General features: G+C 41.8%; 1 protein-coding gene across 1 annotated transcript in view; it reads right to left on the bottom strand.

Moving 5' to 3' along the window:
• Positions 1 to 1,262: 1,262 nt before the first annotated feature.
• Positions 1,263 to 16,607, bottom strand: part of HSPA9 (heat shock protein family A (Hsp70) member 9) — a 70,174-nt gene continuing 54,829 nt past the window's right edge. The window contains exons 15-17 of the mRNA XM_075856328.1: positions 15,764 to 15,856; positions 15,519 to 15,659; positions 1,263 to 1,734 (exon numbers count right to left, since the gene is read on the bottom strand). Coding sequence (XP_075712443.1) covers positions 1,666 to 1,734; positions 15,519 to 15,659; positions 15,764 to 15,856 — 303 coding nt within the window. The 3' untranslated portion in view covers positions 1,263 to 1,665. The remainder of the gene's footprint in view (positions 1,735 to 15,518; positions 15,660 to 15,763; positions 15,857 to 16,607) is intronic.

The raw sequence follows: 16,607 nt of genomic DNA, 5'->3' as shown, positions 1-16,607 counted from the left end.
ATCTAAAAATTTAAAGAGGCTCTGTCACCACATTATAAGTGCCCTGTCTCCTACATAAGGAGATGGGCGCTGTAATGTAGGTGACAGTAATGCTTTTTATTTAAAAAAAGCGGTCTTTGTTTCACAACGTTAGGAGCGATTTTGGTTTATGCTAATGAGCTTTCTTAATGCCCAAGTGGGCGTACTTTTACTTTCGACCAAGTGGGCGTTGTACAGAGGAGTGCATGACGCTGACCAATCGGCACCATGCACTCCTCTCCATTCATTTACACTGCACTAGCGATAGTTATATCGCTATGTGCAGCCTCATACACAAGCCCTAACATTACTACAGTGTCCTGATAATGAATACACATGACCATCCAGCCTGGACGTCATGTGTACTCAGAATCCTGACACTTCTAAATCTTTTCTGTGATTCCAGCAACGGATACGAAATCTCGCGAGATTACAAGGTAAACGAGATTTCGTATCCGTTGCTGGAATCACAGAAAATATTTAGAAATGTCAGGATTCTGAGTACACATGACGTCCAGGCTGGATGGTCATGTGTATTCATTATCAGGACACTGTAGTGATGTTAGGGCTTGTGTATGAGGCTGCACATAGCGATATAACTATCGCTAGTGCAGTGTAAATGAATGGAGAGGAGTGCATGATGCCGATTGGTCAGCGTCATGCACTCCTCTGTACAACGCCCACTTGGTCTAAAGTAAAAGTACGCCCACTTGGGCATTAAGAAAGCTCATTAGCATAAACCAAAATCGCTCCTAACGTTGTGAAAAAAGATCGTTTTTTAAAATAAAAAGCATTACTGTCACCTACATTACGGCGCCAATCTCCTTATGTAGGAGATAGGGCACTTATAATGTGGTGCCAGAGCCTCTTTACAGTGGTTTACCAGCAGTAAAACCTTGAGGGCCTTACCCTCGACAGAGAATTTTCAGATTAAATTTGTTGACTATACACAAGTGCCTCTTCATATTCACCATCACATGTGTAACAACCAGGAAAGAAAAAAAAACAAAACCCTGCTGCAGCTGAAACAGCTCATGGTCTGTGGGCAGGGTATATTGAGTGATAGAAGGGGCCACAATTGTTCTTTGCTGTTGCTACTAGGAGGTGTGACACTTATACCCACAGTCTGTCCCCTAACATAACAAACGAGAAATAAATATAGGGGGGGACCACACCCAACATACAATGCATGTGTAATTTAATAGATGCATTTTTTTAGATGAAAACAAGTATTCTACCACAGACACTGTTAAGCCAGTATTTTATTTGTATTCTGATTTAGCATAACTTAAGTTTGACATGCACAATACTGCCTCAAATATGAGGCATTAATGTGAAATGTACAATAGACTCCCAAACTTCTATACAGTATAAAACAGGATTGTTGAGCCAAGATACGGGAAGGAAATATAATAAAAAAGGTCTACATAGGCTTAAGATGCATATAGTTCAAGCAAAAACAGGGATGGATGGGGGATTTAAAACAAAAAAATATATGGACATACAAATAAATCAATACAGTAAAGAAATTATATAAAGAGTACTGCCAAAACACAGTAGAACATTTGACATTTGAACATATCTGCTCAGGATATCCCTATGGAAATTGGCTCCCAAGCTCCCCACTATTTAACTTGTACTATTCCTTTACTGCTTGTCTTCTTTCTGCTCATCTTTCTGCTCACTAGTTCCAGAACTCTCCCTCTCGGATGCCATCTGTAAAAAATAAAAATATTAAGAATTAAAAACAGTTAGAAATACATTTCACAATTATCACATGTCTGCTCTTCAAGGCACTACCTTAGTCGGTTTACACAGACTACAGAAGATATCGGACCATTGTGAAAGAACTGCAATTGACACATGTACACTATAAAATTACAGGAATCGAGAATTACTTGTACACAAAAAGTCACCTGCATACTATTTATTCATTTATAGACTAAAAAGCAGGAAGTAGACTTGCCGGTAATAGTATTTCCAGGAATCCATCATGACAGCACCACAGGAGGTTGCCCTATTGACCTCTATAGGGACAGGAAGACAGAGGTTAAAAGGCCCCTCCCACCACCCACTTGCCAGTGTTTTTCAACTACTACACCAGGACCCCATTTTATTTTTATGGATAAAAACTGACATGTTAATGCACAAATCAGAATTTCAATAAAAGGGAGGGAATGTAAGGGTGCCATGATGATGGATTCCTGGAAATACAATTACTGGTAGGCATAATTCCTACTTTCCAGTACATCCTTCATGACAGCACCACAGGAGAAATACCAAATTATAATAGCAGGACTACGGATTGGAGGACTTTCCGTCCAAAACTTAAAATCTGTATCAGACAGAACATCTAGCCTAGAAGGTTTGCAAAACGTATGATGGCTTGACCAGGTGGCAGCTTGGCAGATTTGGTCCATAGAGGCTTCTCTTCTTTCTGCCCAGGATGCCAAAACCGTTCATAGAATGAGCTTTTATGCCTTGGGGGGCACAGAGCCCTTGGGACTTGTAGGCTTCTTGTATGATAGATTTAACCCATCTCGCTAGAGAGCCTTTTGAGGCTCTTTCCACCATATAGGACAAATAGATTTTTATCTTTTCCCCAAGAGGAGGTTCTATCCAGATAATGAAGAATTGTTCGCCTGACATGCAGGCAATGGAACTTTTCTTGTTGGTATTTTGGATCTGGACAAAAAGGAAGGCAGAATTATTGGTCTCTATGTAAGGTAGTAGGTGCTTTCGGAATAAAAGGGGGGGGGGGTCTAGTTTTAGAATAATCTGGTTTTCTTGAATTTTTAGGTAGGGTTCGATGACCAAAAGAGATTGGATTTCGCCAATCATTCTTGCTGATGTAATTGCAACTAAAATCGCAGCTTCTAGCGTTAATATACATGTTATTTTTTTTGGAGTCGAGAGGCTCAAAAGGGAGGATTGCAAAGAGCCATTAGAACTACATTTAAATCCCAGGTAGGTACAGATTTCTTTAGGGAAGGTTTCAATTTAGAAATTGCTTGAGTGAATCTTCTGATTCACCTATGTTCAGCTAAGGGAGTGTTAAGAGTTGCTTAGAGCGGAAATTTGCACTTCTAAAAAAGGTACCAGGGCTAAGCCCTTTTTTTTTTTAAATCTATATGGCAAAAAAAAAATTATCTAGGATCTTCACGATGTTAGGAAGAAAGGGGTCTGGTCCAGGATCTCCATATCAGGAACAGAATTTCTTCCAAATTTGATAGATTTTCGAGGTAACTTCTTTATGGCTTAGTAAGATCGTTGAAACTACCTCGTCTGACAGACCGTGGATCCTCAGGATCTGCCTTTCAGGATCCAAGCTGACAACTTCAGAGCTTCTACTCCTTGAGAGAATAAGGGACCTTGGGAAAGAAGGTTCTTCTTGACAGGGAGCATGGTAAGGGTTTCCAATGCCAGGTACTTTAGGATTGGAAACAAGTTTCTTTTTGGCCAAAAGGGAAGAATGATGATAATTTGTCAAATCTTCCTGGATTTTCCCCAACACCACTGGTATTAGAGGAAAGGCATAGGCCAGATCCATGTCCCAGGGTTGGGATAATGAGTCTACTCCCAATGAGTTCTGAGATTTAGGGAGAAGGCGGCATCTACCTGGGGAGTTTCTCATGGCGAATAGATCTACTTTGAGTTAGGGACTGAAAAAATTCCTTGTTCAGGGACCATTCCCCTGGTCTATTTTCTCTAGGTTCTCAGCCTTTTAGGTGGACCGCAGAGACCAATAGGACATTTTCTTCTGCCTAACTGAAGATTAGTGCAGAGAGGGCTTGAAGAAGAGCATGTCTTGTTCCCTCGGATAACAGCAGTGTCCTTTCTTTGCCATCAGATTAGATTCTTACATGCATCCCTTTTATGATGGGCATAGCTTTTAGGAGTTTCCCATACGGCTTTTAGTTCTCTGAAGTTTGAGGACATAATCTTTATCAGAGTAGGTCATGTGCCCTGAAAATTCAGGTCTTTTTTTAATTCAGGGAGTCTCGTTTCCGTTCCCACTAGGATACGATTAAATTCTGTAAGGGTCAGGAGTGGAATTGACTCCACGGAATAGACTATATACAAGACGTCATCAAACCCAACATCCGCATTCCTTCTCTTATGGAACAGGTGTTTTTCCCACAAAACTTCCTCACTTTGGCATGTAGAAGTATTTGTTTCTCCCTTGCGAGGAAGGAATGTTGGAGGGAGGAGTCGAACAGCACTCCTAGGAAGATCTTCTGTTTTTGAAGAGGAAGACTTGACTTTTCGAACTTGGTTATCCATCCCAATTCCTGTAGTGGGGAAAGAACCCGTAACCGATGGTTATTTAGTATAGACTGAGTATGTGCCGTCAGCAGGAAATATAGTCTACGTATAGGATGATTACCATGTTTTGACTCCTTAAAAATTCCATAATCTGCCATATTTTTTGTAACTATTCTGGGGCAGAGGAAATGCTGCAGGGGAGACAAATTGGAAGTGAAGAACGGTCCTGAATCGCGAATATGAGGAATCTTTGGTAAGCTGGGTGGATAGGGATGTGATAGATTTAAAGCATGCATACTATCGTACACATTGAGGCTTCTTCTCTTATTAGAGGAGTATTCGATCTGTTAGACTCAATTTTGAACCTGCGAGATTTCACCCATTTGTTCAATATTTTCAGGTTGATAGTCCTGTAAGAACCATTTGGTTTTATGACCAAGAAGATTTTTGAGTAGTGGCCCTTGAACCTTCCGTTGTGGGATACAGGAGTAATCGCTTTTAATTGTAAAAAAAAGTTTCTGGATGTCCAAGATGAGAAATTGATGGAGATATCGATTGGTACTTGGTTAATAGAATTCTCCTCCATTCCACTGGGGAAGTTTCTATCTCGTACCCCTCTTCTATCATTTGTAGAACCCAAGGGTTCTGGATTACTCTGGACCACTTTGTATAAAAATGTAGGAGTCTTCCCTCTACACTTCTGGCGTCATTGCTTTGAGGGCTGGAATGAGTTATTAGGGTTGAGGAGATAGCTTCGACCCCTTCCACCCTTGGGGTAACTCCAGCGGCCCGATTTTCCTTTACCTTAACCTTTGTAGTTCTGTAAAGTGGTTTCCCTCTGTTGGCGAAACTTACGAAACTGAGGAGTCTTTAGGTTTCACTTCTGGAAACCCCTTTTTCCTATACGTTGCGCTTTCCAGAGGTCCAAACATCAGGAATCCTGTGAATGGCATGGAGCATAGCTTGTTCTTAGATTTCTTGTCTCTTGACCACATGTTCAGCAACAATTCTCTTCTAGCAGCATTTGACAGAGCCCCATTCCTAGCATAAAATCGAATTGATTTGGCTGATGCATCTACCAAGAATCCTGTTGCAATATTTAGTAAGGGTAGATTCTAATATATCTTCTCTTGACGTTTTCATCATAAATGGGCTTCCATTTGTTTTAACCAAATAAACATCGATCTTGCAACAGACGTGGCAGCGATATTTGTGGAAATTAAAGGGGATGAAGATTCCCAAGCTCTTTCCAGCAGTCAGTCTGCTTTCCGGTCCATGGGGTCCTTTAAAGAGGCTCTGTCACCAGATTATAAGTGCCTTATCTCCTATATAATCTGATCGGCGCTGTAACGTAGATAACATTGGTTTTTATTTTGAAAACCGATCATTTTTGAGCAAGTTATGAGCAATTTTAGATTTATGCTAATTAGTTTGAGACAAATGGGCGTGTTTTTACCGTGCAGTTTAGCGGTTGGTAGCAAAATCGGCAGCCCTGTATGCGATTGCAGGCCTGCCGATTCTGTAATGGCAGACCAGGAGGCCATTGTTAGGCCTCCTGTTGCCATAGCAGCAAACAGATAAGACCCTGCACAGAGGTGGAGCCTAATCAGCTTGCGGTCGAAAATTATAGTTTTTCAAAATAAAAACCACTGCTGTTAACTACATTACAGCGCCAATCAGATTATGTAGGTGATAGGGCACTTTTAATCTGGTGACCAAACCTCTAACTGAGGGTAATCTTCGAAGGGGATTGCCTTTTTTTTTTTTTAGCAACCCTCGTTACTGGGACATTAAACTTTCGGATCTCATCCCAAGGTTTCGTGTCTTCTGGATCAAAGAGAAGTTTTCTTTTTAGGGTCTGTTTTTTTCTCTAGGATAAAGATTCCTCTCAGAGACCAAGGCAGATAAAGCAAGGTTTACTTACATACTTAGTCATAACCCTTACCCCAAGGGTGAGACTCACATGTCCCTGGGACATATCTGGAATTCCATCAGAACGAGGTGCAACCAAACACGCGAATAATCCAATATCCAAGTCAAAAGATAAGCTTTAAGGCTGTATATAAAAATCCCCGTTAAGTATGTATTAGAGCTAATACCTCTGTGTGGGTCCCTTTATAGGTGTTTTTTTTATTTCCCGCCTTCCAAGATGGCCGCGGACCGAAAGTAGCCAGGCGTAATTTCGGACGAGGATACTTCCGGCGCTCCAAACCTATGGAGCTCCCTGTCCCCGCATGGATCTTGCAGCCCCTCGGCTGAAGCCTGGACTTGGGAATCCCGAACCAGCACGCTACTGGAATCCAGCCTAGGATTCCTAAGCTAGGTGCTTCGGTTGGAGAGCTAAGGGACCTCTTGTTAGAGAGGTATTTGGCCTAGGCACATAGGGGGAATAGAAGGGAAAGTACGCGGACTCTCCGATCTCGCCCCCTGCCCGAATTCTCCAGGAGCGATCTCGCTCTGCTCCTGACCCTGTAGAGACAGGAAGAACACTGGCAAGTGGGTGGTGGGAGGGGCCTTTTAACCGCTCTGTTTTCCTGTCCCTGTAGAGGTCAACCTCCTGTGGTGCAGTCAAGAGGGATCTACTGGAAATAAAAGCTCAAAAATGTCTTCGGTAAAACAATACTAATGTAGTAAATATAGGCGAGAACTAAGACCACATTTACTACTAAGGGTATGTTCACGCTTGGCAGATTAGCTGCGAATTTTTCGCTACGGATTTCACTGCAGAAAATCGGCAGAGTATTAGAGTAGCAGAGTGGATAACATTTGTTCAAATACCATCCAAACATTTTTTTTTTTAAATAATAATTTAAAATCCACTGAGAAAGCGTTCGTAGATTAACTTGCAGTGCAGGTTTTGTTTTTTTTTTTTTTTTTAATTCACAGCATGTCAATTTTGATGATTCGCTGCACTTTTGTTGCAGGGTTTCTCTATTGAATTCAACAGAGAGCTAAAACCTGCAACAAATTGCACATTTTTTGCATTGGAAAAGCGGCGATTCCGCTGAAAAAAACCGCAAACAGTTAGAATTTTATTACAAGTCTATACTTCTCCCCCTGGGCGGTGCCATATCAACACATCCCTCTGTTCAGCATGACCTCCTGATAAGACATGTCATTCCATGTGACTGCTGCAGCCAATCACAGGCTGTATCGGTCACATGGGTTGCAGCATCATCCTAGGAGGCTGAGCTGCAAGGAGAACAAAGGGACGTGTCGCTATGGCAATGTCACTGAGGTATTATAATGGCTTTTTTCCCTCCTCAACTGTTTCCCACAGCAGAGATTTTGGCTGAAAATCTGCACCTATGGCGGCTGGGGAAGATCCTGTTGGATAGAAGGACACTGTCAGGTGCAGTGAGGCACCTGGGGCGTGGAGATGTGCCATCAGTGACCTCAAGTTGGCAGGGAGATGTCTGGCTGGTAGGGAGGCATTACCAGGGCTGCAAGGCACAGGACATGGTAGGTGGAAAGGCACCTGGAGGGTGGGTGAGCTACATCAGGGGCAGTGAGGTGACTATTGGGGTGAGACAGCAGCAGACGCACCGGAAGGTGAAGGATGAAAACAAAAGAATAGAATAGAGAGAGACTGCCATTTAACCCCTTCCCCCTGCTTGCATTCTGGGCCCTAATGACCAAGCCATTTTTTATGTTTTTTCCATCGTCGCATTCGAAGACCTATAACACATTTTTGCGTCGACATAGCTGTATAAGGTCTTGTTTTTTTTACGGGACAAGTTGTACTTTTTAATAGCACCATTTTGGGGTACATTTAATTTATTCATGAACCTTTCTTGGAGAGGGGGGAATAGAAGAAAACCTGAAATTTCGCCACTTTTTTGATTCCTAAATCTACGCCGGTTACCGTGCGGTATAAATAACAACAACTTTATTTAACGGGTTGTTACGATTGCAAAGATACCAAATTTGTATAGATTTTGTATGTTTTACTACTTACACAGTTTAAACACTTTTCATAATTTATTCTTGAGTCTCCATATTTGAAGAGCTATAACTATTTTATTGTTCCGCCGATGCAGTTGTATGAGGATCTTTTATTTTGCGGGACAACTTGTAGTTTTTATTAGTACCATTTTAGAGTAGATGCGACTTTTTGATCACATTTCTTTTTTTAAGTCAGGATTAACAGAAATTTTTCCATTGTTTATTTCATTTTTTACGGCGTTCACCGTGAGGGTTAACCCTTTAAAGACAGAGCTCATTTTGGCCTTCAGGACCAGCCCCATTTTTTCTAATCTGACATGTGTTAATTTATGTGGTAATAACTCCAGAATGCTTTTGCCTATCCAAGCGATTCGGAGATTGTTTTCTCGTGACAGTGTACTTTATATTAGTGGAAAAATTTGGTCAATAAATTCATTGCTTATTTGTGAAAAACAAAATGTTAAGAAAATTTGCAAAAATTATGATTTTTCTAATTTTAAATGTATCTGCTTGTAAAACAGATAGTAATACCACACAAAATAGTTACTAGTTAACATATTCCATATGTCTACTTTATATTTGCATAGTTGTTTTTAACATTATTTTATTTTTCTAGGACGTTACAAGGCTTAGTACTTTACCAGCAATTTCTCACATGTTCAAGAAAATGTCAAAAGGTGATTTTTACAGGGTCCAGTTCAGTTCTAAAGCTGCTTTGAGGGCCTTATGTACTAGATAGACCCCATAAATAACCCCATATTAAAAACTGCACCCCTCAAAGTATTTAAAACAGCATTCAGAAAGTTTAACCTTTTAGGCGTTTCACAGGAATTAAAGCAATGTAGAGGGGAAATTGACAAATTGTATTTTTTTTGCTGCAATTCATTTGTAATACTTTTTTTCTGTAACACAGAAGGTTTTACCTGAGAAACGCAACCCAATATTTATTGCCCAGATTCTGCAGTTTTTAGAAATATCCCATATGTGGCCCTAGTGTGAAAATGGACTGAAACACAGGCCTCAGAAGCAAAGGAGCACCTAGTGGATTTTGGGGCCTTTTTTTAGAATATATTTTATGCACCATGTCGGGTTTGAAGAGGTCTCGTGGTGCCAAAACAGTGGAAATCCCTCAAAAGTGACACTGTTTTGGAAACTGCACCCCTCAAGGAATTTATCTAGGGGTATAGTTAGCATCTTGACCCCCACAGGTCTTCTGCTATATTTATTGGAGTTTGCCTGTGAAAGTGAAAATCGACTTTTTTTCTGAAAAAATATATATAAAAAAAATGATATTTGCAAGGAATAAAGAATAAAAAGCACCCCAAAACCTATAAAGCTACTTCTCCCGATTACAGCAATACCCCATATGTGGTACTAAACTGCTGTTTGGACCCACGGCAGAGCTCAGAAGAGAAGGAGCGCCATTTGGATTTTGAAGCGCAGATTTTGCTGGATTGGTTTTCAGTGCCATGTCGCGTTTGCAACGCCCTGGAGGGAGAAAAACGGTGGAAACCCCCCAAAAGTGACCCCATTTTGTAGACTACACCCCTCAAGGAATGTTTCTAGGGGTATAGTTCGCATTTTGACCCCACAGTTTTTTAGCTGAATCTAGTGGAATTAGGCTGTGAAAATGAAAATCTACTTTTTTCTGAAAAAACATAGAAATGTTTAATTTTTACAATGAAAAGAAGAAAAAAAAAAAAAAAAATCACCCCAAAACTTGTAAAGCAATTTGTCCTGATTACAGCAATACGCCATATGTGGTAATAAACTGCTGTTGGGACCCACGGCAAGACTCCGAAGGGAAGGAACAATATTTGGCTTTTGGAGCTCAAATTTAGCTGGAATGGTTCTCGGGTGTCATGTCACATTTGCAAAGCCCCTGAGGTACCAAAACAGTGGAAACCTCCCAAACGTCCCTTTAGGGGACTGGAACGAGCGATCATTAGGTCGCTGGTACAATACACTGCAGTACTAATGTATTGCAGTAGAATATCATTTTTACAGGCTCCTGTAACAGCGCGATCGCTGTTCCTGTCCATTAGTCCCGGGTGTCAGCTGTAATACACAGCGGACACCTGCAGAATATGGCGCGGGCGCAGCGCATGAGCCCGCTCCATATAACACCCCCCCGCACCACGACATGCTATTAAGTCGTGGTGCACGAAGGCGTTAATGCGCAGGGGATGGTGCAAAGTGAAAATTTCAATTTTTCACTGATATGTCATTTTAACGCACAATATGTTGTGCCCAGTTTGTGCCACTGAAGACAAATACCTCATAATGTTGAGCGGGTTCTCCCGGATATAAAATATCATATATGTGGACGTAAGCTGGTGTTTGGGCACGCTGTGGGGCTCAGAAGGGAGAGAGCGCCATTTGGAGCGCATATTTTTCTTGGTAACTGTTCTGTTTGGGGTTTAGCTGGTATTTCAGTTTATGATGTGGGGGTATATGTAAATTGGGCAGAGTACATCAGGACATAATAAGAGGGTATAATAATTCGGTAAATAAATAATAATCCGCAGATATGTGGCCAATGTCGCCCGATCTGATCAGCTTTTGGACACTGCACAATTTGTCGCGATATTCTGAGAGCCAGAACTTTTTTTATTTTTTCTTCACCGGAGCCGTGTGAGGGCTTATTTGTTGCGGGACAATCTGTAGTTTTCATTGGTACCATTTTAGGGTACTTGTGATTTTTATCACTTAGATTTTTTTGGCAAGCAAAGTGACAAAAACACAAATTTGGACAATGTTTTTTGTCTTTCTTTTTACACTTTGCACCTTGCACTATAAATGACATTTTACTTTATTCTGCGGGTCGATACGATTACGGCGATACCAGATGTATATAGATTTTTTTATGTTTTGTGCCATTTGCGCAATAAAATCACTTTGATAAAATTATGTATTTTTTGTGTCACCATATTCTGAGAGCCATAACTTTTTTATTTCAGTCCAAAAAGCTGTGTAAGGGCTTGTTTTTTGCGGGACGGGTTGTCGTTTTTATTGGTACTATTTTAGGGTACATGCGACTTTTTGATCACTTTTTATTCTATATTTTTGAGGATTGATCAAAAAAAAAAAAATAGTGATTCTGACATTGTTTTTTTTATAATTTTTTTTGTGCTGTTCACCGTGCGGGAAAAATAATATTATAATTTTATAGTTTGGGTCTTTACGAACGCGGTGATACCAAATGTGTACTTTTTTTTTTTTAACATTTTCATTTGAAAATGGGATATAGAATCTCAACCACCCACAATATACACATAAGAATCTAAAATACAATATTAACTAGATCAACAATGAAAATACATTTGATAAGAATTGAATACAGGTAATGCATGACAGTGGTGCCCCAACGCGTGTTTTGCGTATCGCTTCTGAAGCGAAACGCGCGTTGGGGCACCACTTTATCTACTGGGTCATACCACTACGCCACTGAATATGGGTAAGCATTTGACTGATTTTGTCAGACTTCATTGAAAACTAGGACACTCTTTATGCTCATTAGACGTGAATTGTGACTTATACCTTACTCTCACTTTTTTCTCCTCTTTCTTTCTGTTCTGACATATGTCCACCTATATGAGTACGTTTCTAAGAGTGATCTCTTTAGATCATACAGCACTGAACCTCTATCTATGTCATGCATTATCTGTATTCAATTCTTATCAAATGTATTTTCATTGTTGATCTAGTGAATATTGTATTTTAGATTCTTATGTGTTGATCAATAAAGATTTTGTACTTTCTTAAATATTTGGATACTTTGGACTCTTTTCTCTAGTTTATATATTATTGTCTGGAGTTCGTATCTCCGAAATATTGTGGGTGGTTGAGATTCTATATCCCACCCTTATATTGTTGTGTCCTGTGAGACTTCTTTTGTTTAACAATTCACTACAGGCAGACTGGCGGCCTTTATTAGGCCCCCGGCTGCCATCGGAGGCACAGACACTCTGCGATCTTATCGCCGGGTGTCGGTGGGGGAGAGAGGGAGCTCCCACCCTCTCTCCAAAACCACTCAGATGCGGTGCACGCTAGGGGTCACGATACCAGAATTTGGACTTGGATACCGATACTTCGTTTAGTATTGCGATTTCAATACCAATTCGATGCTTTGCCAACAGTAATTAAAAAAAAAAAAAAAAAAGTTCGTACATTTTCTGATGTGAGGCGCATATTGTGAAGATTAATTTAACCTCCACGTGCCTCACATTAATAGTAATTAACCCAATCATGTTTCTCAGTTATAATGGGTTAATATGTAAAGTACATGATGGGGTTAATTACTATTAATGTGAGGCACATGGAGGTTAAATTCATCACACTTTGTGCCCCACAATAAGTGATAGACAGCAGTTTTTTTATTTTTTACAGCGTACACATCATAAATGATGCAAAAAAATTGTTGTGCAGGTTATTACGGTTGCGCCAATACTGAATGTGTGTATATTTTATGTATTGAGACTTATTTTAATGTTTATTGTAAACAAGGTGTATGTGTATTTTTTTTAAAATTTATTACTTTAGGTTTTTACTTTATTTTTTACACTTTAATGTACTGGCATATATCTATATTACAGTACATTAGCCTGTGTACTGATAGTTATGTCCTAACAACTGCCTGTGTACTAAGTATGTCCTAACAGGAAATATGGTAGGACAGCCCTGGGGTCCTTAAATGGACCCTGGGCTGTCTGCCCATATATGGTATGGCCCTTAATCGCGTCTCAGGAATTCCTGTGACTCGATCCAAGGGGCACCCCCCCCTGCTCACTTTCATCTTGAATGCTGCAGTCCGCTGTGATCGCAGCACTCACGGGAATAACGGCGGAGATGAGGTTTCTCTGATCTCCACCGTTATAGAGCGGGGCTTGCGGCTGTGTAATACAGCCATTGCCCCGCACATAAGTGCGCGTGCAGTCAGCATGAGGGGATGCGGCCGGCTCAGCACTAATGAGCGGCGGTTCAGGCACGGAGGACAGAACATGGGGATGTTTTGCAGCGCGCCCGCCATGTTCGGTCTTCAGTGCCACCGCTCATTAGTGTAGCGCTGGCCGCATCGCATCATCCTGACCCCACGCACTTGTTATCAGGACTCAGGAGCGGGGCAGTGACTGCATCACACAGCCGCAGCCCCGCTCTCATACATTCATGTGTTACTATACTGAGCTGTGCGGCGGCGCAGCTATGTATCGAAATACATGAAATAACGGTATCGAACAGTTTGGGAATGCAGGGTATCGAAACATTATCGAAGTTTCGATGCATCGTGCATCCCTAGTGCACGCTATTGAGCACCGCATCTGAGGGGTTAAACGCGTGAGATCGATACGCATATCGATCTCACATATTCGAGCAGGGACGCCCCCAACCCGTAGCTACCCCTGGCAGCTAAGAGCAGGGAGATTTCACGGCTTCCTGCTCGGTTTACTTTATTCTGATGCAGCGCCGTAGAAAAGCTATTGCACCAGAATAAAGCCCACTAATGACCGCCGTGAAAAGGCTCATCGGCGGTCATTAAGGGGTTAAAGCCTATGTAAACCTTTAAAATGCATTATTATTTTTTAATAAACTGGTCAATGTGATTAGTACAACCCTAGAATTCATTTTTATTAAAAAATTGTTTTACTTTTTGAAATACAGCTGCTTTGTATTCTCTATACAGAGAAGCTGTATCTAGAACTAAATCCTGCTCCAGTCAGGTCCACGTTACGGATGGGTTCAGTCAAATCGGGTTGACGCGAAGGATCCACCTGTAATCTATTACATCTAAATGATGAACTTAAATGTTCTACATTACAGGTGGATACTGCGTGTCAGACACACAAGGCCCGCTTTCACTGAACCAGTCAGGTCCAACTGGACCAGTCTTTGCCAACGATACAGCTGCTCTGTAGAGAGATTACAGAGCAGCTGCATCTCAAAAAGTAAAAACAAATTTTTAATAACGATTATAAAATTGCAATCACACTGACTAACCAGGTTATTATAAAAAATTAAAAATGCCTTTCAAAAGGGGTTTTCCCACGAGGGACATTTATGACATGTCCACAGCATATGTCAGATAGATGCGGGTCCCACCTCTGGGACCTGCTCCTATCTCTAGAAAGGTGCCCCCTAAACCCCGTTCTAGCTTTGTCTATCACTGACTCCCGGCCACTCCCTACGCTACGCCGTTTCCGTAACTCCCATAGTAGTGAATAGAGGTTACGGAAGCAGCGTAGCATGCAAACTACGCCGTTTGTCACTACCATTCAGTTCTATGGGGCTTACGAAAACATCGTAGCTCAGCGACCTAAGCGGTTTTCACCTTCATGGTCAGAAATCAGCCGACACACTAAGAGGTAGAATGGGGTTTAGGGGCCCCATTCTAGAGATCGGTGCGGGTCCCAGAGGTGGGACCCGCACCTGACATTTATAACTTATCCTGTGTATAGGTCATAAATGTCCCTCATGGGAAAATCCCTTTAAGTTTAAGCTAACCGGAGGAGAATGTATTCTGGCAGCAGGAACTGCAAAGTATTAGGTGGTGAGGTGCAACAGGGATACAGTGAGGGTACAGATTAGTGTGTGTTGGTGCACAAACAAATGCTTAAAAAGGCCGCCATTTTAGCTAAGCTGGGGCTCTAAAGGACAACTCATATAGCCACTCAAAGCCTGTAAAAAGGCTGAAAGAATTAGACCTGCCTCTCATTCCCTTATATACAAATAGCCAGCCTGTCCTCTCTAACCCTGCCCACCAATCCGTTTTCAATCCCCCCCCCCCCCCCATTCCCTCAGCTGGAAGCCTATAACTCCATAAGCAGCCAGACAATGGAAGACTAATAGATGCAGTACTGACATATGCTGTGCCAGTACTGCGGAGCATTACGTCAGGAAGCCACAGAAGGTGGGAGGAAACAGAATTGTTACATCCTGTACCCGGTCTCCTCTCTCCTCACTCACAAGTAAACGTCGGAAGTGAGCAACGAGGCGGCAGGGCGGAGACTAGGCCTGTAGCTTGGCCCATCGGCGCCATTATTCGACAGATTCAATCTAAACACAGAATAGTCAGAGGCCTCAAAGGATTCATTTGATCTATCTCCCAGCCCCGTCTGCACCACAATATTAGTGTGGTGTTTAGGCCGGAATTCCCTGCAGGTTCTAGGTTGAATATGCTGCATACTTTTATGGGTGTGCACATACCTTAAAATGTTGTTGCCAGTGACAATCAAAATAAAAAAATGGGGATACACGAGATGAATCAAGGACTATTCACAAGACAGGATTATTACCTTTTTGTATGCAAGTTCAAATAACTTCAGTGAAGCTTGTTGTAGTGAGGATGCGGCCTGCTTGATGCTTTCTCCAGTTTCTGCATCTTTTCTTGCCAACAGCTCTTTCACTTTGCTTATCTCTTCTCTAAGCTTGTTGCACTGAAAAAATAAAATGATAGGATGGAATAAATAACTTATTTTAGTTTTTATTTACAATAAAATGGTGAAAAACAAAAAAAAACAAAATTGTTATAAACGCAAACCTCATCTTCTGGCAGCTGACTCTTAAACTCCTCCATTTTGGATTCGGTGTCATGGATAATACCTTCAGCGTTGTTAACCGCTTCAACACGTTCCTATAAAGCAAAAAAGCCTAGGTAAATCAACATTAACGGCTTCCAATTATGAAGTGAAAATCGGTTTCCCCAACACAGTAAATGACAACAGAATGCTAGGATATATGCCATCACTTCCGTATCATTGGGGGCTTTGCAGCCCTTAGACTGCACCACCTTTATAGTTTTTCCCCTGCATAGCGTTGCTTCTGGCCACCCACTGTGCTGGTAAGGCTGTTAACATGTTTATCCATCCTGTTGGAAGCAAAGTTTTAGATTTGTCAGATTTAACCTCTTCCCGACATTTGTCATATAGATAGCCTTTGCTCCCTGCAATTTGTGGTATCCGTGCGACATGAAGAACCTGAGCCAGTGCCATCGCCCCCAGGTGTCAGCTGCATGTTACAGCTAACACCCTGCTGTAATGGTGGGGACCGAAGTTAGCTCCGATCCCTGCCATTAACCCCTTACGTGCAGCGGTCAAAAGCAATCGCTGCATTTAAAGGGGTTTGTAGCCAATTGCCACCCCAGCAACAAAGTAATCGGCATGCAGGGGGCTGCAATGGCGACTGGATGTCTAATGCTGGCCTCCCGGTCTGCCTAGTCCAGAAGACATCCAAATCCCGCCCGGAGGCAGGGCCTAAAAGGCTTCGTAGCAGACAGCAAGATGGCGCAGGCTCAGAAGCGTAGCCAGTGTCATCAGCTGTATGATACAGCTGACGCCCTCCTGTAATGGCAGGGACTGGAGCTAGCTCCGATCCCTGCCATTAAC

This window comes from Rhinoderma darwinii, chromosome 3 (assembly GCF_050947455.1).
Source record: "Rhinoderma darwinii isolate aRhiDar2 chromosome 3, aRhiDar2.hap1, whole genome shotgun sequence".
Classification (NCBI taxonomy): Eukaryota; Metazoa; Chordata; class Amphibia; order Anura; family Rhinodermatidae; genus Rhinoderma; species Rhinoderma darwinii.
Note: the sequence above shows the minus strand (reverse complement) of the source record. Positions and strands in the feature narration are given on the sequence as shown.